The 23,728-nt window shown below is 35.8% G+C and overlaps 1 protein-coding gene across 1 annotated transcript in view; it reads left to right on the top strand.

Annotated features, from left to right (window-relative positions):
• The window catches only part of LOC137397418 (uncharacterized), a 29,011-nt gene that overhangs the window by 4,393 nt on the left and 890 nt on the right, over positions 1-23,728 (top strand). Inside the window, exons 3-14 of the mRNA XM_068083707.1 lie at positions 2,037-2,511; positions 4,110-4,248; positions 5,763-5,915; positions 6,062-7,104; positions 8,775-8,841; positions 11,470-12,294; positions 13,500-13,602; positions 15,086-15,408; positions 17,348-17,557; positions 19,270-19,347; positions 22,006-22,042; positions 22,380-22,469. Coding sequence (XP_067939808.1) covers positions 2,037-2,511; positions 4,110-4,248; positions 5,763-5,915; positions 6,062-7,104; positions 8,775-8,841; positions 11,470-12,294; positions 13,500-13,602; positions 15,086-15,408; positions 17,348-17,557; positions 19,270-19,347; positions 22,006-22,042; positions 22,380-22,469 — 3,543 coding nt within the window. The remainder of the gene's footprint in view (positions 1-2,036; positions 2,512-4,109; positions 4,249-5,762; positions 5,916-6,061; positions 7,105-8,774; positions 8,842-11,469; positions 12,295-13,499; positions 13,603-15,085; positions 15,409-17,347; positions 17,558-19,269; positions 19,348-22,005; positions 22,043-22,379; positions 22,470-23,728) is intronic.

Below are 23,728 nucleotides of genomic sequence, written 5' to 3'. Positions count from 1 at the left end.
CTTTGACATTTTCGAATCTTTTTGCCCACTTTGACAATAAAAGCACACAGAAAATGACCTTGTTTTGTTCTGTGTTTTTTGTGAAAATTCTAAAGTCTGCGGAAAGGAACTAGTTTGTTACTTTTAATTTAAACGACAGCACCGCTACATCCAATTGTAGAAGAACAGTTAAAAATACTTTACAGTTGTACACTTGTACCTCGCTGACCAGCTGTCTAGTATGAACTGATAAATGAATTGTTCAGTTCAGCTATCATCTTTGTATATATGACAGGAAGTTCTCATAGCTGCCTAAGCCTGTTTATCTTTCTACGTAATGTTAGTCACATCTTCCCATAGGAAGTTAAATCTTTTTGTGATCATCTTTGTATGTTAAAATCGTGGTGAAATATTTATTTTTTTTCTCATGATCTAATTCGCTTTGAATGACAGTGACTGATGAAAATGAAGTTTATATCAATATATGTTGGAGACAATGATCTTATAGGGTACACAGTAATTTATTTAATTTGTTTTACTCTCCAAAAACTTATATTGAATAAATATTGCTGCGGATTACGAATAACATTGAAGTTATTTTATTATATGAAACACTGTAAAAATACTAGTTGTAAAAATTAAGTTCTGGAAAAAAACTATAATAATAAAGTAGTAATCAATGAAAAGAGGTTATTATAGCTGTTTTATCTTAGAGATACGCAAATACATAAGTTTATAGAGGACCTTGCAAACTGTAAAGGGACTAAATTAAGAAAGTAGTACTTACTTAATCAATAAATTACGGGGGGAGGGGGGGGGGTGATAGCGATACACCCCATAGCTTACCCTGACTGGGAACTAGGCTAAGTTTAAATTAACCCAGGTTATTTCTATAATCTATACTTAGTACCCTGGCTGTCTAGTGCGACAAGATAGATCACCTGGTGTGTCGATAAAACACAGAGAATAAGTGTGTGCATAATTATTTGTAACAGCTGCAACCCAGTCAATCGGCGCATGTGCTGGTCTACCGAGCTGAATGTCGTGATTATGAATCCCATTTATTGTGACATTTTATCCTAACCTCTAACCGTGGCTACGGAAGGACAGACAGACGGACACGGCTTTTATTATAGTAAACATTACTAAATCCTACTTTGTCATTCTGTGTATTTGTTAATCCACATGACTGCTATGCACATTTTAAGCCTCATTTTTGGGTGACTTTGTCAAAATTTTACATGCATTCTCTCCGTGCCTTCCGCCAGGTCGCTGAAAAGATTTGGTTTCAGAATTCCAACTGGTTCCTGAAAACATCCACATGCTGACTATCTGATTGAACAAGAAAGAAATCTATGAAAATATAAAAAAAGTTTCTTATATTTTGCATTTTTTAAATTTTTGAATTCAAAAATTTTTGCAATTTTAAAACTTTAAATTGTTCTTACCACCTCATAAATATAATAAACCCTAAACACATATTATTTATGGTTTATTATATCTATGTACCACTCTCTTTACTTTCACTTACAAACGAGGAATATTTCTAGAAACCTTCCTAGCTTGGGTGTACGAGTCAAGTACTTGCCCATATATTACAAGTTATGCTGAAAAATTTATGTTAAGTGATTGTAAGTTGTGGCTTGACTTTATATGATTACAAGGTACAATTTTTCAATATGTATTATGCTTAGATTAGCTATACTGTTTAGAGTTTTTAGATGGTTTGACATAGCAGGAAGCGCTGCCTATGATGACTTGATGTGTTCATCGTTTGCTGTCATTAGGTTTAAATGTTAGTTTGGCTGACTTTAATATCTGTCTAAATTTTGAATTTTTTTGAATTTGACTAAATTAAGTGTCTGTATTGTGTACATACATGTAGGTGCATATTATTGTAACATTATAATGGATACCGGTATATACATTCCTTTGAAATTGGACAAATTTTTACGATTTAAAATTCTTTGTCTGTTGAAATATTGTGCGGATGTACGGATATTGCTAGCTCAACTATTTGAAGGAGAGTACAACTCTCACATATTTTATTACACTAGATACCTCCTTCAAGCTTCCAGATAACCCGATCCAATTGGCAGAAATATTTCCAAAATGTACTCCTAAGAGAGCCTCCCAGCCAGACATAGCAGTCTCAATTGGCCCTCACTCTCATTTGGGTTCTCAGCAAGCTACCTCCATGGATGGGTCATTCGGTGGATTCGCAACTTTTGCTGGAACTGATAATCAGAATGCAGTAACGACTGCTGAGGTGGTGGAGAACTCAAACGATGAATCATTTGGTGGATTTGCAACTTTTTCAAATACTGATGTCCAGGTAAACTTGTCTAAAAGTCAGGAGGCACAGGACTTCACCATCACTTCAAATGATGAGTCATTTGGTGGGTTTGCTGCCTTCTCACCTACTCCTTCTGATATGCAACGAGAGTCGGCAGACGAATTTGGGGACTTTTCTAGTTCGAATCCCAAAACTGGAGAAAATCAGAGAGCCAGTTCGCAAACCCATACTGAGGCGTGAGTTAGAAACCTTTTTTCAACTGTTTGTCATATCTCTGTTTGCTATTCTCTTTCGTGCTTTCGACTCATTTCATCAGCCGAAGGCAGACCTTTATTTCGGTTTTTTTTAAAATTCCCATATTCATTTTGGCAATAACTAAAACTGTTTAATTAAAAACAATTACTATGTTTTGTTGTCATAAAAGCTTTTGTCTGTGATCATACAGCAACTTGGCTATGAAATGGTTAGACCATCGTCATAAAAATGGTGCGCTTGATATTATGTTGGTATTTTCTCCAGACACTAGCATAGAAGCACCAGCTAACTTTTTAGAAGTCACACATTCTTACTGCCAAGTAATCGAGTTTGTATATTTCACATAGGTCTGACCCTTTTGCGAGTAGGTCGCATTGTTACTATCCATTAATCGTTAAGTTTCTTAGTATTTCTCGTTAGCCATTTTTTCATAAATTTCAAGTCGTGTGCATGTATTTGACTTGAAATAAGCAAATGAAAATGTAAGTGGTATCATAACTGTACAGATCGTTACCTTCAGCCACTACAAAATGAAATGTTCAGAATTTAGTTCACACAATCCATTAAAAAATATAATTTTACAACTGTTTGGTTTGAATACTTGAAATCAGTACAAAATGACGAATAATTTAATATATAATTTATGGCTATTTACTAAATTCATAGTAAATAATAATGGTATAAATGAGAATGTTAGTTATCCAACAAGGTGGTTCTATTTATTCCACACACCACTGTATCTCTAGATTGAATTTGTTCGTTTGAATAGTTGCAGCACATCAAAATAATTTATATTCCAATCCATATATTTTATAAACAGCATTACAGTTGTCATTTTTTTCTTGGAGTTGTCTCTTTGTGGTATTTTTGGGGATTCCAGCTCAGCATTACCTATTGATATATCATTGGTATGAGGTAGTATTTCCAAAAGATCACTTGCAATGTTAATTTTAAAAGGACTTAACTAACCCTTTGTGTGAGGCTTCACGGTGTTAGTTACATAAAGCAAGGCTTCTTTACGCTTGTTTGCATTTTTTTGAACTTCGACTTTTTGTTAAAAATTGCAAAGATTTTAGTGATCTATCATGCTTAAAGATTGTGGTTATATTAGTGGCTCTAGTTGGTGCGATGGTACGTCGATTAAGCCAAGTTGACAAAACAATTGACCGTCATTCACTCTTAATGACAAATATAACCGATTATTTGCCTGCTCAGGTTGTTTATGTGTTTTAAGCATACTGGTATAATCCTAAACTTTAAGTGTAGCTTTAGAAGGTCAACGTAAATTAGCAGCCACATAACAACAAATAAACAATTTTATGTCATGTTGTTTAATATAGCATTATTTATTATCACTTCTGATCAAGATTCTTGGAAGTATTTTGGTAAAGCCCTCTCTACGTTCAGGATCTTCAAGCTATGCAGCAGGTTGTGGTTTTCTAGTATTAGCGGAATCGTCTCACTGAAATTAAGAATGTTTGTTCCTAAAAAATTAAAGTTTTTTTTTGTGAGATAGCTTACGATTTATTCTTTTCATATAAACACAGGCTGATGCGTAATGTCAAATGCATTTTTGAAGGGTCACAAAGATAAAATCCCATGCAGTTGATTGGTCAGCCTTTTCTGCACTGGATGCATTGAGAGCAGAGGAGGAGGAAGGAAACCTAGGAGATTTCTCTGTTTTTGGCAGCACATTGAAAGAGATCAGCAGTGTGGAGGTAGGACGTGACAGCAAACGAAGAGCTCTCATTTGGCTTATGGAGATACATACATTATTATTCATTATTATTCGCGTTACTGTTCTTTATTCATTATTATTATTATCATTATTATTACTATGTGTTATTGCAGAAAGGCCATGAATGTAGTACACATATGGTCAGACAGTGGAATACTGCGCAAATTACCTCTTACAAAGATGTAATTGCTATTTGCCTCAAAGCTTATGTACTAAAGTATAAATCAGATTTGTAATCACATGTTTATGTGATGAATATTTCATAAGAGAATCTCCTTGTATAACAGGAGTGAACTTTGGCTTTGTTTTAAAGAGAATAGATAGTTTTATAGAGCTAAATTATAGCTTATTCAAGGATAATGTAACAGCTCAACAGCCTGATTTTTCTTCACTTCATATGCTTTTCAAGTAAACTTGCTGAGAAAAAATAATTGCCTCATAAAAGCCCCTGCTATTCAGTAAAATAGCGCAACTCCTAAAGTGATAAACAGATGAAAAATTCAGAGAGTGGTAGAATGCGCATAAAATTTCCAGAAGTAAAAGAAAAGAAATAGCAACATTGTATGTACGCACTGTGTTTTACCTCAGCACCAAATTCAGATGCATTGCTCCAAGTCTGTCATGATATTAACTCCCAGATCAATTTTAATTGGTAATTGTTGATTTGTAAACTGTTGCTGTAAAGGCATTATTTTAGTAGTACTAGTACCCTGGTAGTCTAGAGGGCTGTGAGAGATCATCAGCTGTGCTAATAAAGCACAGATAATAATTATGTGTACAACTATTCTAAAATTCCAGAAGGCGAACAAATGCGGCGGGTAGTAGTGATGTCAAAGGCACCGGTTCGAATCCTCTACGATGTAGTCTTTTACCTAACCTCGAACAGTTGCTTTGGACAGACACACAGCTTTATTATAGTAATTAATAGTGACATGCCTGGCATTGCATGGGTATTGAAAGTCAGCTTATAAACAGCAACTGATAATGTAGTTGCCTGCCACTTGCCATTAGTCTGGCACATTGCCAATGGCTAATTTGAGTAAGCTGCTTATTAACTTACTAGTAAACTTACTAATAAGAGCTGTGAGAGCAAGCTTTAATGGCTTGTGTAACACGAGGCGGTATTTTCACTCACATAGCAACATATATGGCCAAATGAATCATCAATCTTGTGTAGTTTAATTGGTAAGATATTTGTCTGGTGAACGGTAATTTCCGAGATCAAATCCAGCATGAAACGGATATTTCATTCCTAAATTTTAATAGCTATAGCTGGGCACACAGAATTGCATACAAAGTTTGAGATTTATATTGATGTTTAATTTTAATGTTACAGTCATTCATGACCAGTTGAAAGCGTTCTGTCTTTGCGACTGAACGATTGTTATTATTACACCATCATATCTAGGTCTAGTCTGTATGATTCTTACTGTCAATACTGACATATGGTGTTTTTTAAGTAGAATATATCACAGTTCTGGCTTTTTGTTGCAGCAGCCTCAGCAGCCTAACTTCTTGCTTTCTCCTGAAGACACTCCTCTTGATACAGTTGTTGAGTCACAAGGTAAAACTGATACTAGCAAGAAAGAAGAGGAGACAGGAGACAGTGATGACTGGGCGGCGTTTGCTGAACCAGCCTCTGCAGCGGTATCTAATATTTTGTCTCAAGATGTCATATCCTGTTTCGGCGTCATTTATTTTGTTGCTAACAAAATGCTTTATTTTGTATTTGAGCAAACTGTGAGTAAACGGGAGTTATCTCATCATTACTATTTGTATTCATTAATATTTAGCAGCATGTGACATTCTCAGCTCCAATATCATCGGAAGATGACTGGGCAGCCTTCAGTCAGCCTCCAGAACCAGTGGAATCTTATCACTCAGTAGCTGACCCTTCTCAGGCAGTGTTGTTTAGCAAGCCCCTCTCAAAGCCCGAGAGAGACCCCCCGCACTCTGACCTTGTTCCCCCTCTGTCTAACCTTTCTTCAAAACCCCTTTTTGAGGTAAAATCAGGAAATGACATCATAGATGACAATGATAGTGATTGGTCAGGATTTGCTGGTCCAGTTCGTAATCAGCCAGATAATATCAGCAGCGATTGGTCGTTCAAAGATAATGCATCAGTACAAGAAGATGGTAAAAGTGTTTCAAGTGGCAGCACAACTGCTCATTCTAAGGTTAACAATGATTTGACAGAATCGTTCAAACCCGACTCAGATTGGCCAATAGAGATACCTTCATTGACTGACATTCAATCTCCTGAGGATGAGTGGGCAGCCTTTGGCTCTATCGATCGATCAAAGGAGCATGTTAGTGCTGAAAGTAGCGAGAGGAGCAGAAGCAGCACTATTAAGGACCAATCAGAAGGCTCCAAAGGCAGCACTACTAAGGACCTATCAGAAGGCTCCAGAGGCAGCACTACTAAGGACCTATCAGAAGGCTCAAAGGGGCAAGACTTTGTTGCTGATTTTACGTTTGCTTCTAGCCCTCCTCCATTTAGTCCAGCCACACCCACTTCCTCATTGACAGATATCCACTCTTCACGGCAACTGCATTCATCAAACCATGTGCTGGAAGGTACAGGTGATGTATCAACCGATACTAACAACAAAGCTGAATTGGTAATGGAAGACAACTGTGTGACCTTAACTTCTGAGCCCGACGACGAGGAGTGGGGAAACTTTGGTAACGATTCTCGAGGATTGTCGGAATCTCCCGATCTGTTTAGTCCACCACCGCTTACAGAGGGCGATTTCTCTCCGCACAAGCACGTCGCTGAAGCTCGCTCTGATTGGTTTTCTTTTCCTTCTGCTCAACAATCGTCCTCTCCAGCCAGGTATTTTTATTGTAATGCTCCCACTCTCAGTCTATTGGCTTGTTCTGTCATCTTTGTTGAAGTTTGTAGGAATCTGGAGATTTAATAAGTTGACAAGGAAATTCCTACAAAAATAAGTTTACAATTTTATATATTCATGTGATAATTTTGCTAGATAATGAGCAAAGTGATCTTTACATAAACCGCTCTGCGTTTACTACTTAAGTTATAATTATACTTAATAACAACGTGAATGGATTAACGTGGTTAACTTATTGACGTGGTATTTGAGCTCAAAAGATAAAATTCATTGTCTATATACCGTATATAAATCTCAGTGGTTGTTTTTTTGTTAAACCCTGAGTCCAGTTATAGCATTTGAAATTTAGCAATGGAAAATTCGCACGGCACTATATTTGATCTCAGGACCTTAACCATTAAGCTACACAGTATACAACCGATTGATCATGCAAATAGTCATTACATTGGTTAAGATAATCTAGCTTAAAGCGCTAGCACCGTTGACCGTTACGTGTAATGATTGTTGAGCTGGCTCAAAACATGGGTATTGTTTTAGTAAAGATTTTAGTAAATATCTAGCTTCTTAGGTAAGTTACTCAAAATTCATATGGTAATTATTCTAGTACCCTTGAAACTCCTGGCAATCTCCTAGTTAATGCTAAAAGTAGATGTTCATGAAGTGTGTTAAACTTATGACATTGCAGGTTATTTTTAAGCTATCAATTGCCGCATGTTTTAATATATTTTGACTTCCACTGTATATACCGTAGACTTAAACTCACTGCACCAACTTGCAAGAGGTTTATTTGCTTCATTTTTGCTCCAACTTTTTGCCACCAACCTGTTTGGATCATGGTGGACTGAGTAAAAGTTGAGAAAGGAGGTAGGGTATGATAGATGAAAAAGCTCGTTGAAAATATGACAATATTGGAATAAAAGATTTTGAAACTTTACCAATAAATGTCGACAATAAGATATGTACCCTGACAATATTTTATATTTTGGTTCATCAGATGCCTGCTGCGGCTGTTCTTAAATTCGTCATAATAATTTTTACCATTTACGTATCATACATTAAATTTTTTTTATTTTTAAAGCATGAGATCTGTTTTCTGTTATAAAAATTCATGAATATTTTTGAATTCTCCATCATTGCATGATGAAGCAAGACAGTAAAACAGTTTTGGTTTTAGCATTGAATCTTTTTCTCTTCTCATTCATTTTATTTTATTTCTTTGAACTTTTTGTCACCAGATTTTTAGACTTGCTATGGATCAGGCCTGAAGGTCACTTAGATATACTGTGATATGGTGTTAGATGTGCAAAATAAAATGTAAAGGTATTTCAAGCAGATACATCGACTTTTATTGGGCAATCTATATTCATTTTTATAGAAAATATGTTTTACATGCGGTGCATAAATTAAAATAAATAAATAAAAAGATATTACACTTTCAAAAGGGCTGCTGTTGCTGCCTGCTCATATGCATTTCTCATGACCAGATGGGTACAGTTTGAAAAGTAGCGGTGAAAGTTGCATCTCATTTGACATTTAAAAAACCTCCATGGCATTTACACCACCTATCAAAGTTTTCATATAGGAAGTAGGGCTCGGATCAGTGTTGTTTTACTAGTTACTGGTTCTTCTATGTGAGATGTATTTGTTTTAGGGATATTGTGAAGGTTGAACTTATTGATCAAGGGGATACTTCTAATCGGTTTGGACAGAACAATGAGGTGAATATTATGCTATGAGTTGTCTTCTCTTCATCAATAGTATTTGGACTTGCTTCATTATATTGATAGTAGCGTTTTCGTATTTTCACAGCAAGTGATCAGGGTAAAATGTATTAAATCATTCTTCATTTATATATTGTTTTTCCAGCTTTCTGCATCTAATGAAGCTATAAAGTTCATTAGTATAACACTAAGAAATTAATTTTTTTGAGCGTGTCAATAATTGATCAACTGAGTTGCTGCCTTAGTAAAATCCTAAAAGGAACCCTTTTTCTACAGCTATTGGTACTTGTTTCAATCTTCGTACACGCGTTTTTTCAGGCTCGATGTGTCTTGCTCAAAGTTTACCACATCAAAGTAAACCGACACATCTACTAGTCTTAAGATGAGAGTTTCTCTCTGCTGAGGTGTTCTTTAGCAGATAGCGGGCTGTTTTCTTGAATATTATTGTTCTATTTAATAGAAGTTTGTTCTCTACTGGTTTTCTAGGCGTTAAAGTTAGTATATGAACAGGGATATCACAGTGTTGTTTACTATTTATACAAAAGCAAATAGGGAACTCTCGCTCCATCGTTACAGGAACTGTAAGTGGCTATGAAAATTGTAATTAAAAGTATCTTTTACTTTACAAGTTAATCAGTTAATACATATTTTATTTTGCTGAAAATTATATTAGGCTTGATAACATTGATTCACCTCAATTTACTCTTTGTCATGCTTGTTCTTGTATAGCTGAAAAGGATGGCTTCAATACTGTCATACTTCGACATAAGCGTGTCCCAACATGCGAGAACTTTGTGATACGAGGAAAATTCCAAGCAAATTTTTGCCTTATATTATGAGATAGATTTGAGATACGAGCATACGAGAGACGGTTCTCGGTGCAGCCGCTAAGTGGTCGAGTATGCGAGAGGCTGCTTACGGAAAAAGCATTGCTTGGTCTTTCTTGTCAGATTAGTGTGAAAAAGTTTTTAAAAGGTCGGCTAAAGGTGAAGGTCGGCTAAAGGTGAAGGTGACAACGAGACAAAAAGACTCAAAGAAGAAAAGTAAGAGACTGAAAATAAAATTGGAATTAAGTGTAACATGTGATTAAAATTTACCTTGAAGCGTGTGTATAGTTAAGTACATGTGAGCTAAATTTATATTGCATGTTGAGTTACATAGTGTCACAAAAGTGTTGTATACCGATCATGTCGGCTTGACTTAACTGAGAGAGACTTACAGTTAAGTCTCTTTCACACCACGGCTACCTTCTGTCTCGAAGGTAAGAACTTCATACAGTACTGTATATAAAGTGTTACATTTTATTGAAGATGATAACTAATAGATAGGTAGGTGAATTAGTCCAATTAAAAACACGTTTTTCAGTTGTAATATTCTGTTTTTATGTGGGTTTTTAGAAGATGAGAACGGATTAATTTGTATTTAGTTATTCTGTATAGGAAAATTGATTTGAGGTAAGAGAGCATTGACATACGATCTCGGTCCTGGAACGCGTTAAGCTCTTATGTTGAGGCGTGACTACTTACTAGCATTAAGCCTGGCGATGCCCAGGATTTCTTTCCTTTGCAATTAGATAACCTGTGGTTAGGGGTTTCAAGGGCTTATTCTAAGATCATTCTGCAAAGCCAGGTGATACTCCCATTACTTTTACTCATAAAGCGGATCAGCTTGTAATCGTGTGTGACACTGAAGAGATAATATTAGCGATAATTAATGTGTCTCAAAAAAGATTGCTTTGTCCAGGGCTTGAACTTATGACATTCGGTTTGGTAGACCGACACTTCACCAATTGCACTAATCAACTGCCAGGCTATCAGGAAACCCGGTGATACCCAGGATTGCATTCATTTTTAATAAGATAGTCTGCGGGTGTATGTTTAGGAGGTCGGTTCTCAAGAACTAGATGGAATTTTAAGACCAAATACTGTTGTTTTTAAAACTATAATAAAAAAACTGTTTAATTAAAACTGTTTTTAAAACTCTTTAAAATAAACACTATCGATATAGACAGGTGTGTTGTTTCTACTCGTGTCGACAATGTTTTCCACATAGATTATCGCGAGTTTAGTTAGGTTCTTATCTAAGATAAGATTTACTATCATAAATAATAAATAAATTATATATGTGTCTAACATAATAATCATATGTGATGGTAATGATGATATATAATAATAACAGTAATAACAATAATAATATAAAAATGTCATTAATTATATTATAAACTAACAGTGAGCCCGGTGATGGTAGAGATTTTTTTTATTCTCAATCATATAGTCAGCAGGTGAGTGTTTAAGAGGCTGGTTTTTAGGAACCAGATGGAGTTTTGAAATCAAATGTTTTAACAATTTGGCAGAAGGCACGGAGCATATACATGTGAAGTTTGGGGGAAATCGGCCAAAAAATTTGTAAACCTATAGCACAAATTTAGCACAAAAAATTACACCATTTTTTTGCCGAATCTCAGTAGCAAATCTCATTTATTAATAGAAATTTGCTTGCAACCTTTTAGAATTTGAAATATACATTTCTGGAAAGTATTCCAGTAGCAGCAGATGGGCCAGTTACACATAAACCAGCATCTTGATTCACTTGATATTTTGTCTTTTCATTTGTTCTTTTTTACAGAAGGATGAAGAAAAAGGATTTGATGCGATCTGTTCCATCACACTTACAGACCAAACACTTTGTGAGGCAATTGGAGAAAGCAGCTCTGATGAACAGCTGTCCTTTTCCGATGAGTTTAAAATGTCGCATACAGGTTTCAATAGCTCAGACAATGCCGAAAATGCTTCCAAAGAATTTATAAACCCTTCTAATAATTTCAGCAGACAAGAAGATTTTGAAAGCCACAATTTTAATGAACCACCACCATTAACAGATTCAAACAATTATGGGAAGACGACGACGACTATTTCTGAACAAACATTGACACATACGTCAGCTTCGTCTCATGTGCAAGAAGAAGATGATAGTTTCATGTTCGATGAGCCTCCACCTTTTACTGATGACACGCCTGGGGAGGAAATGCCACCGTTTGGTATACCTCAGCAATATGATATTACAGATGATGATGATTTTTCAATGTTTGCTTTACCAAGCTTTAACAAAGGTGGTGTTGGACAAACAGCTGCTGCAGCTGCGCACAAAGAAGGTAAAGGTGACATTGATAATGACAGGGCATCTCCGGGTGACAACACCCCTGCAATGACACACTTGAGCGAAAATCGGGGATGTCACTCTATTGAACGAAGCATTGACGGTATTGAGCCAAAAACTGTTCCCAGTAATGAGCCAAGCTTTTCTATGACAGATCCAAATTTAAATGGGGATGATTGGGCATCCCCAAATGATTTTCAAAATTCTCAAAAAGCTAATAGCATTGGTTGGAATAAAGAAAAGGAATTGTCTACTCATGGAGAAGACGAGTGGGCCTTTGGTAATGATACGGAGGTAGGTATGCAGAATTCAAGTTTTATTTTGGGATTTTGTTATGAATTTTTAGTTCAATCATTTGATGAAAAGTCTCTTTTCTGCACAAAACCTTGGGTCAATTCAATCCTAAAATTTCATTTTCGTACAAGAATTAAAAGCGGTTTTGATTGCATCTACTCAAAACTAGAAGCCTAGATCTAAATATAAGTCTCAGTGTTTGTTATTCGAGTATCCAGTTATAGCGATAAAAATATAAAGTACTAAAATCTGCTTCACAGCCGCTTTGAACTCAGAACCATCAGGTCTGCAAGCAGACATTCTATCCACTAAGCCACATGGCTTACTTGCGGTGCAAGAGAATAATTGTGCACATGGTTATTACACCTGCCAATCTCTTTAATGGCGATTGGTTAAAATACCTACGCTTCACGTTTGAACTAATTTATTAGAAGAAAAATTCCTGCCCAGACTTCCCCAAAATGCTTTAAATATATGTTAATATGGCATATAAACTTAATTGAACTTATAGCGCACTCAGAAATAAACAAACACCATTTAAAAGTTGGATGGTACATAAATGCTGATTTTTTGTGCAAAACTTTTTTATTACCTGTGCAACAGTGGGCATTCGTGTAGTATGACTATATGTGTGTTTCAGAATAGAAACAATTGATTCAAATGTTAAATTGTTGGCTCTGTATTGCGATGTTTGGTCTGGAGCGTTTGTTAGACAGCAAAATTTATATGGATCACTTCTATAAATCAACATTTTGCTTAACGGTTGTGGTTATTTAAAAACTTAGCCAAAAACTCAAAAAGTGTTTATAGTCGTACACAAATGACTGTACAAGTATAAAAACTTTATAAAAGGATTCTTAGATATTCCATAATTTTTCCGAAACCATTTTGGTTGCGAAATGTGTGAGTCTATAGATATTTGGAGAGTGTAATATGTTGACTAGGAAATGTCTATCAAGATAATAAGGAAAATCTACAGTTTTGTATGTTTCGTGATAATTCTGCTAGATATTTAGTGAAGTAGTATTTATGTAAATTTATGTGATATTACTATTTATTTTATAATTATATGTATGACATTGGTGTTTGATCTCTAAAGTGAAAATGGAGCATAAAAAGAATTGAGTTTTTAGCAATGTTGACTTTTTGTATTATCCTACTAAATGATAACCAGCTCAATATATAAAAATATAATATTAATATAGGAGCTGGAGATGTCCCCGCAGCCCCCACCAGGTAGTGCAGAGACGAGTAGCATAGCTAGCAAGGGAGATGATTCTGACTGGGCGTTTCCTACTGCTAACAATGGTTTGTGTGATCTTGTATCTAGTCGCGGTGCTCTGCTCTTAGCATATATTTTTTCACCATCTTTTATTGTCCTTTTCTTCATGTTTACATTTCGCACACATATTTTACTCATTAAAGTTGTCTTCTCAATTATTCTGTGCTATTTTTATTTCTTTTACCTCTGTGCTCATCCACAAATTCAAATTGTTCACTTTCTTATCATCAAACTTCCTCATCTTCTGCTTGCTGCCCATCCTTCATATGTCCTGGTTACACTCCTGGTTACACTCCTGGTTACACGCCTGGTTACACTTGGGTACATTCCTGGTTATACGCTTGGTTATACGCCTGGTTGCACTCCTGGTTAAACTCCTGGTTACACTGGCTTATTTGCATATTAGCCTTATGTGTACTAATCCTTTTAAGATGTTGCTTGTTTTGATTTGCACCGCTTTGTTATTTTTATTTTGGAGTTTTTTATTCTTCGTACCTTTCTATTTGTTTCATTGGTTCTATAGTCACATGCTTATTCCTTTTTCAAAAGTTTTCATCTTTCAGTGTCATCATTCATTACCCCTTCCTCATTGTTTCTCATTTAGTTGTGGCTCTCTCAGTCTCTATTACTTGGTTTTGCTTTCAATTGGAACACGCATGACATTTAAACCATAACTGTCACGAACAACTTTTATCGTATTTTCTAGGTAAATCAGCCACGCTGATTCTGATTTTGTACTCAAAATAAAGATTGGTCCACTAACCTTCAAAGTCATTTAGGCTTTTTTAAAGCGTTTCGAAAACAACACAATCAGCATTACAAGCTCCGCCCATAAATATGTGACGAAACCTAGCTTTTTCAGGAACGGAAGTTGGGAATGTTTAGTCCGATTTAGAATAATAGAGATGGGTGTCTTAAAACCCATTATTATCTAAATCCAGCCTGTAAAATAATCTCAGTCTTTTATGAAAGGTATATAAACTATGTAAAATTGCTCGTATCTTGTTACATGATGTTTAAATGGGCTGAACGCCGAGAAAAGTGAGCTCAAAAAGCGCGGTTTTATCACAAGCTAGCGTTGTTATCGCGCTTTTTTAAATATGCAATGTTAAATAGCTTATCTACCTTTCAGAAACGACTGAGATTATTTTTAAGGCTGAATTTAGATATTAAAGGATTTTAAAACACCCATCTCTATTATTCTAAATCGGTCTAAACATCCCTGCGTAACTGCAGTTCCTAAAAAGCTGGGTTACGTCACGTATCTATGGGCCGAGTTTGTTGTGCCGATCGTGTTGTTTTCGAGACCGATTTTAAAACGCTGTAAAAAAGCCTTCATTACTCTGAAAGTTAGTGGACTAATCTTTATTTTGAGTACAAAATTGGAATCAGCGTGTCTGATTTACCTAGTAAATACGATAAAAGTTGTACGTGACAGTTATGGTTTAAAAGACAATTCATTAACAAAATATGTCCATTTTGTGATTGTCTTATCTATTTCGCATGCAGGTACTGATGATGATGATCAGTGGTCATTCAAATCACCTGATATTAGGTCCACTGGTACTTCATCACCCGCGCTTTCTCCACCTGTTGTTTCCCCTCGCTCCTCTCCCTCACCGGTATCTCTACAATCTGCTACTGTATCACCACGGTCTCCTCCTTCTCCCCAAGGATCCGCTACTACCTCGCCAACAATGAGAAATACTTCACCTCAATTTGATGATGCTGATTTTGGCGAGTTTGCTGATGATGACTTCCAAGCTTTTGACTCTTCTGAGGTGCCTGCTGACCCTGCTGACTCCACTTCTTCTGGTTTTCCTTCATTGTCGGTTAGTAGGCTGAGGTCAGAGCAGTGCTAAGAGAAACTCATTGGCGTATTTTCAGGATTACACTCGAAAATCACTAACATAGAGTTAATGTAGAGTTAGTCATGATTACATGATTAACTCTACAAACGAAGCTAATTCGTTTCATCACGGCTTCTTATATCAAGACCGGTGTATGTCAGAGGGAATTTTTGTAAAGAATTACATTGTAATTTGTTCTAGAGCCTATAGTAACCTATAGGCTCTAGAACCTATATAAAACCTATAGTGACTCGAATAACTATGACAGTTAATCACACAACAATAAATCTAACAAAATGTATACATTTTCGTTAAATATAAAAAGAAGTAAAAAATAATTAATAAAGCAATAATAATAATGAAAGGATTTTTTATTTGATTTCACCGTAGGGACATACAAAAGCTCTAAAATAAACTCTAAAAATATTTGTATGCTGAAGACAAAAGCTACACATAAGGGTCGAGATAAAAAGGTTTTTATTGTTATTCCACCCTCGGGAAATGCAAACAAAGTGAAGGTCAGGTTAAGGTGATGATAGTTTACTCTATTTTCGACTCAGTAAAGTTTAAACTATCTTTTACACATTTTTTTATTATTTTAATAATTTTTCATGTTTTTGCTCACGTTTTCCCAATCTCTTTATTTTTGCTTACAAAATTTCTAGTGTAGTATGTAAGAATGTATTTTGAATGTAGTGTCAAATATTTGCTGCATTTTCACATAGTATGTTGAAAAATTCCAATGTTGAGATGATCACAAATTCACAGAATATGTTGAAATATTTGTATGTTAGTAGAATATGTATCGACGTAAAATTTTGTTTAAATTTTCTGTAATTGTAAAAGGTTTTGAGATGATTTGTTTAAAAATTTTGTATTAAAATTTTCAATGTCAGGAGATCCTCAGACAATGCTATTTTTTTATTTATATAAAATATATTATTGCATTACTTGTAGTTTGTTCTATTTTTTTTCAGAAAGCTCATCCCTTCAGTAAGAAAGTGTATGTACCTGTAGGTTTATGAAATTCTTGTATTTTCTGGCAAATCATTGGTACATTTTGTACATTGTGTGTAAGATTTCAGAACCACCATCATTTCTTTCAAACTATAACAATGAATATCAAAGTTTGTCGTCGTCTGTCATTCAGGCTGTTCAGTTAAGTGACTAGTGATTAGTATTTAGCAATGAAAAATCCGTATCACCGAAGATTTGATCTCAGAACCTACTGTTCACTAGTTGATAAACCTAAACCATTAAGCTACGCAAGATGCAATGGATTCATCGGGTAATACGAGGCGTTATTTGAGTTAAAATAAGCGACTCTGCTATGTCCCAACATCATAGCGCAACGCCACTAAAACTTGCTCTCACAGCTCTTATTAGTAAGTTTAGCAATACGAATAGTAGTTTACTCAAATTAGCCATTGGCAATGTGCTAGGCTAATGACAAATAACAGACAACTACATTACCTGCTACTGTTTATAAGCTGTTTTTAATACCTGTGCAACACAGGCTGTCAGCTAGTTCATGTATAAACACACAAGAATGATGAAATGCTGGTTCAATTTGCCATGGCCAATCATTTAGGCCAACATTGCGTGTTCTGTGTTATGCCGCTATGATTTATCGGGGTCTCAGTTGGTTTTGCTTCGATTCACACTGATGTGTTATTCTTTAATTTTTATGCTAGAGTGATAAAACCTAGAGCTATACCATAAATATATGCCTTACAAATAGATTGTAGAGCCATACCATGGCATCTATTACCATAGAGCCATACCATAGAGCTACACCATAGTCATACCATTAATCTATATTACTCTAAGGTTATGCCGCAGAGATACACCATGGAGTTATATCACCATGGAGTTATGCCATAAAGTTACATTATATATCTAGTTCATGCATCCGTTACAGGATAACCAGGACAAGATCACCATGCTGCTGAATTCTTCATTCAAATGTCCTTCACCCCTGGGAACGGTAGCTTCTAGTAGAAATAAGCTAACAGAAATGTTGACAAGCAATGGTGCCTGGGGTTCATTAAAAGACCTCAACCAGTCCGTGTCGTTGAAACTTCAGTGGCGGGAAAGTCGCTGCCATATCAACTTGCTCTCTAGTCTCTCTGTAAGCAGTTTCATTTATTTTGTGTGAAGATATGCAATGGTTAGTAAGTGTCCTAGTTGGCGAATGACTGAAATGTGTTAAGGTTGTTATTACATATAGAGCAGACAACTTCTCTGCTAATGGATGAAGTTACATTAACCCTCACTTGTGGAGGTTAATCCGGACCAGCTACAAGTGATAATTCGGCGATTAGTGGTAATCCATGGAAACTAATAAACTCATATCTAAAGTCACTGCTAATCATAAGCATTTTTCTCTGTTAATAATCTCAATGGACAATTTTGAGGCTCGAGGGCATTTAAGAAACGCGGTAAAAGGTGTCACAGGCACATCGCACTTTTACACTTCACAAACTATCGCAGGAAAATAGGGAACTCTGACGGCTTCTAGTTCGATGATGCTCATGAAGGGATCTCACTGGATGTATTTATGTTTATTTTATATTTTTACACATTTTTGTTAATTTTTTAATGAATATTTTTTGCCCTGCCAAGTACTGAAACCACTAAAGATTAATCACAAAGTAGCGAGAGATAACTGTATTGTCTGGCTGTCTAATGGTACGCTCTTGGTTACTGTTGCCCGTAATCAATGCATACCCTAGATTTTGGAAATTCACATCATCACCAGGTTGATGGAAATTTCCAAAATCTAGGACCATTTTAGAAATTCTATTTTAATTATATATAACTAGTATATTTTAAATTAGCTAGATTTTGGAAATTTTAGAGAATTTGCAAAAATCTGCTCCCTCACTCCATCAACAGGTTGATGACATGACAGGGCAGTCATAGTTTATTAGTTAGTGCGAAGGCCTATGATCGGTATGTTGGTTTGAATCTCATAAGGATTATTGATGGTGCTTGGAGGAGCATCCAACCACAATTGCTCCTGTGCCAAATCGGGGGCGTAGTATTTTATAGCGGTTATATTTTATAGCATGTACTCAAGAGTAGTGCGGTTCAGTGGTTAGTACGCCGGCATATAATCAATAGGTCAGTGGTTCAAATCACAGAAGGACCATTAGTGGTGTTACAAAGGACATCTAGCCACAATTGCTCCTGCGCTTCAGCTATCATGCCAGTAATAGTACAAGACATGGTTAGTAGCAGTGACCCTACAATGATTAGGAGAAGTAGTAAAAGCATGACTGTTCTTCCATGTTGAGTCTATGCTTTCTGTTGCCCGCTATCTACGCATATCTTAAATCTTGGAGATTAATACACATCAGTAGTAGTTGATAGCTAGTATTGCTACTTTGTATAGAAATGCTGATGGAAGAATCTCATTCATGTTATCACTGCACAAAATGCATGTTCATCATTCGTCACTTTATCATGCTTAGGTTCAAACATTTGCAAAGCTTGTAAGAGTGTAGAATTGTATATATAGTTGCGTTTTACCTTGTGGCAAGACAGTAGCAGACTGCGCACACAAGTATGGTAAATGGATGCCTAGTAGAAGAAGGCACTAGCCTGAGTATAATAGAGCTGCTGTTGCATAGGTACATTATAGAGCCTTTGTTAACTAAACCATGCAGATACTATATTTTTGTGTTTCTAACTAGCACCTGTTAGCAATCACCGTTTGGTCACCCAAAAGCATGTTATATGTGCTTGGATTTGCTGTACCGCTACGATATATGTACGTCAGCTACTCTACAAATTTTGCATTCAAATGGCCATTTGCATTTATATTTGCTGTGTTTTAAGGGTGGCCACATGTCAGAACACTCACCTGTTGGCTCTAGTCAACCGCTGCAACCTACCTCCCTTCTTCCTCCAACAACAGTAAGTATTCTTGTTTTAATCATTTTACGCCAAATATCCATCGTTGGGCTTAGCAATAAGCTGTTACAAGTATTGGTAGTCATCTACGCTGCTTTGACTTATATTTGCTGTTCATATTTATGAATAAGTCTTTGTAGGTATCTATGTTATGCTGACTTATATTTGTTGTTTAGATCTATGAATAAGTCTATGTAGGCATCTATGTTATGCTGACTTATATTTGTTGTTTAGATCTATGAATAAGTCTATGTAGGCATTTATGTTATGCGGACTTATATTGGTTGTTGAGATCTATGAATAAGTCCATGCCCGGCGTTGCAGCTGGGCAACGCCTTGTGCTGGGAGGATATCAAAAATTCGTTTCGATATGATATGATGGCGTAGCCAACCGATATATCGAAATATCAGGTATGTTATCCGGAGTTGTCTTACCTGCCAGAAAAAGCTGCCATGGAAGAACAACTCCCTAATGAATCCGTGTATCAATATATTTCTTTGAAAAATCGGGTATCAAATCGAGTAGAATGTATATATTATCGTCGATATCGTCAAATATCGACGATACCCGATATTTCGATATGGGCAGAAAGCACTCGGTATGGCCAGTATCAGAAAGTGGTATCGTCGGTATACCAAAATATCGTAATATCGTCCCAGCACTTGCAACGCCGGGCATTGCCGGCGTAAGTAAACAAGCTCCTTGTTAATTTTTTTCTCATCACCTGATCATAGTGCTAAAGCTTCTAAGCCACAAGGTTTTATGTTCGTAACCTGTTTTAGTGGGGATAGCTTATCATAGAAGTCGTCACATTCTAAAAATACACTGGAACCTTTACTTATGAAATCCGGAAGCCGTTTCATAAACAGAAAAATTTAAGTAGACACCCATCTTCTATATATATAAATCTCAAAGTTTGTTTGTCTGTTATTTTAAGATTCTGTGGTTCTGTACTTCAGTCTGTCCCGCTATAGCTATTAAAATATTGAAATAAGAATCCGTATCGCAGAAGATTTGATCTCGGAACTTCCCATTCACCAGGCAAACATGTTACCAATTACACTATGCGAAATTGATGAATTCATTGGGCGATATATGTCGCTATTTAGGTGAAAATACGCTGCCGCTCTCCAATACGGCGACATAATTTTATGCTTCCTTTTATGCTTCCTGCTCTTATTAGTAAGAGCCGTAGATAACTAGTGAACTCAAATTAGCCATTGGCGCTGTGCCAGGCTGATGGCAAGTGGCAGGCCACTACATTACCTGCCATTATTTTATAAGCTGTCTTTTAATACCCGGGCATTCCGCTAGTTTCACTGTATAAATACCCTAATTCATTCCAAGTCCCCACAAAACTCGGAGATAGCATTTGTGTAAATTATAAATACATATTGTGGTTAAAACTTGTAGCAAATCATTAAAATTATGTTAAAGTCATGTTAAAATTTGTTTACCTTTTGCGTTGGCCATCTAGACTAGGCTAAGCAAAGACAGCGGGAGTGAGAAGACGGCGGACAGAAGAAGTAGGTGGGGTATTGTTGTTATGGTTTGTTTTGCTCAGAATGAATGTTTTTAATAACAGAAGTTGAAAGATTAATTTACATCCGCACAAACTAAAAAATTGAATTGTCTTACTCTGTGTTTGATGTATGACAACTCCAAATTATACAATGGAAGAAACAAAACGCTTGTCATTCACTGACTTTCACTAGCTAGGGAAACGGAATGAAGCGCGTTGTACGTCGTATTTACATTAAGTAAACAGGTCAAAATACGAAACAAACTGGTTAAAATATGAAAGGCTTGTCGGCCTTTCGTATCTAAAAACATATTTCGTAAATCGAAAATAAATTTCTACCAAAGGATATGTATTAAACCGTGTTATCTGTTGAGTAAGAATAGATTATATAAGATTCGCGATCAGTCAAGATGAGATGAGCTTTTCCCAGGTCATAAGAGGCTTCTCTTAGCCTTCACCCTCGGTGACTTCCCCTTCTCGGTGTCACCGCTCACTACAGATGTTTCGTAACTTAGAAGATTTCTTATGTAGATTTTTGTGGAAGTAGAGGTTCCTTTGTATTTACCTTAATAAGCGGATGGGAAACAACAGAATTGTCATTTATTTAGCCGCTGATAAAATAGTTGTTTTATATAGAATATCTAAATGGTTTAGCTATGTTAGTTGAAAGTATTGTTCAGTTACACGTTGTTATAGATTGTGTGTGCTTCATGTAATATCTACAATTTTTGCTTTTCATGAATTGATGCCTAGGTAAGACACTAACATTACCCAATGAGTTGGGTGTTGCTTTGCATTGTCAAAAGCATTGTGTAAGCTGAGTCTAAGTGTGAACTTGGCTGGCAGTAGCTGGCTGAGTAACTTCTTTTGGACTCTAGTTCTTCCCCCTTTCACCATTTTTGACTCATTCCTTCATTTCATTGATCCTGTAAGATTTTATTCCAGTTTAGGCATCGCATACAATTTACTGGATATGATGAATACACTTTTGTAAAACATAATGTACACCCTGTATATGCTGGTATCGCATTGCACACAGAACAATGTCCATTATACTGTCTGTATACCGGTACTCTTGTTGTGGTTAATCGAGACAGGAAGCGGATAAGCTTTATGTAATCTTAGTGTTTCTTTGTAGGTCAACGGCCCTAGCTCCACGTATCAAATGTCTTCAAGTAAGTAGTCTTCGCTATTGATTTAATCACGTCTAATCTAGGTCTTTGACATAACCTATCCTGTGCTCATGCAAGCACTCAGTAGAAGTTGTCAATGATTGGCTACCAAAGCTTGTGACTAACACTTGCTGACAGATGTCATGTCATGAGCGTGTGCAAGTCCAAATGAAGTTGGTTAGATGTATGACTTCTAGAAGAACATTAAAAAATTGAAGACTTTCACATTTATCGCAGTTTTTAGGTTGCTGACATGGTAATTTTATTAAATTGTATTTGTCAGTTCTATTAACATCTTCATAGCAATGTGTCAAATATTATTATATGCTTGTGTCTATAGGTAGAGAGGTAAGGGGCATGGTGGTATCACCTGATGGTAGCGGCTCAACACCTTCCAGTTCAACTGAAAAGAAAAACACAGGTTTTACTGGTGAATGTCTTCTATTTTATGTGGTTCAATTGCTTTATGCAAACATAAGTGATTTCAGCTCTCTGGGCCATAACCTTGGTGCTGTAGACATTTTCATAGAGGAAAGTAATTGTTTCTAGTTTACTAATGCCTCTTATCAGAGTTAAATTGATTATTTTGTTATCAAGGAGGCGGATCTATTAGATTATCATCTTCCATCAAACCTTTTGGTCAGATTTTCGATTTTAGATGTTTCTCCCAGTCCCAAACCTGATAAAAAAAAACTAACTTTTTTTAGCTAGGCTTGCAAGCTGACACATTTCGTTGCCCTTGAGAGCCGGCAAAACTCCAAGTTCTGATCAGCTTAGCATAAGAATTAATTAACGCCAAATGCTAAATTTGAGGACTAAGCAATTGCCTTGAGCGTTGCCAGGCAAATCGTATATGTTATTTCAATGATATTTCTCTTTTGGATAATCAAAATGAGCTCACATTGGTATATCTCACCATCTTTTGCATAACTCTTGCAGCGTGTTTAATATCAATTAAAATTAAAGCCATTTTCAAAGCCCCATCAATTTTATTTATAATAGGTTTAGGAGTCAACCTAATAAGGTAATTTGTAACTGAGAAGGCTGCGAGGAGAGCTTGAATTGAACTCTTTACATGACCTACACTGTAATTTTAAACATACATGGTCCAAAGTTTTTCAAAATTTTGCAGTTTTTCATGGCTATTAGTTTTTTTGCATATAATTTGGTGTTGTATTGTTTGAAAGCAGTAAACAGTTTTTCATACTCTACTTTTGAGTTTAAAATATGACTAGTGCGAATGGTGGTATTTACGAACATAAAAAAGATAACACTTTTAAATAAAGTTAAAGCAAAGAATTTAAAAAAAACATAAACAAACTTCTTTTGCTTACTCTTTAAAAGTTCTGTGAAGCTGTCCCGTGGTGGTTGGGAGGGAAGAAGAAAAAGTGATATGAAAAAAGAAATCTGGAAATGAGTGAAAAGGTCATATACATGTATAATACAATATAAAATAAAGTATAAAAAATATCAAATATGAAAACTAAATATATTGAGAATCTGCATATATGGGAATTTAAGGGTTGCTTGATCAATATTAGAATAGCGCAGTATATTTATCACCACTTTTACCTACACAGCATCCTTCTTTATTATTAAGTCTACACGTCAATTCCCCCTGTTTATCATATAGGTAAATGACAATAAATACTTCTTATTAATTGTTACTTTAGATATTTTTTCACTATA

The sequence above is a fragment of the Watersipora subatra genome, chromosome 5 (assembly GCF_963576615.1).
Source record: "Watersipora subatra chromosome 5, tzWatSuba1.1, whole genome shotgun sequence".
NCBI lineage: Eukaryota > Metazoa > Bryozoa > Gymnolaemata > Cheilostomatida > Watersiporidae > Watersipora > Watersipora subatra.
The sequence above is the reverse complement of the archived record's forward strand: the minus strand, read 5'-3'. Positions and strand labels throughout refer to the sequence as shown.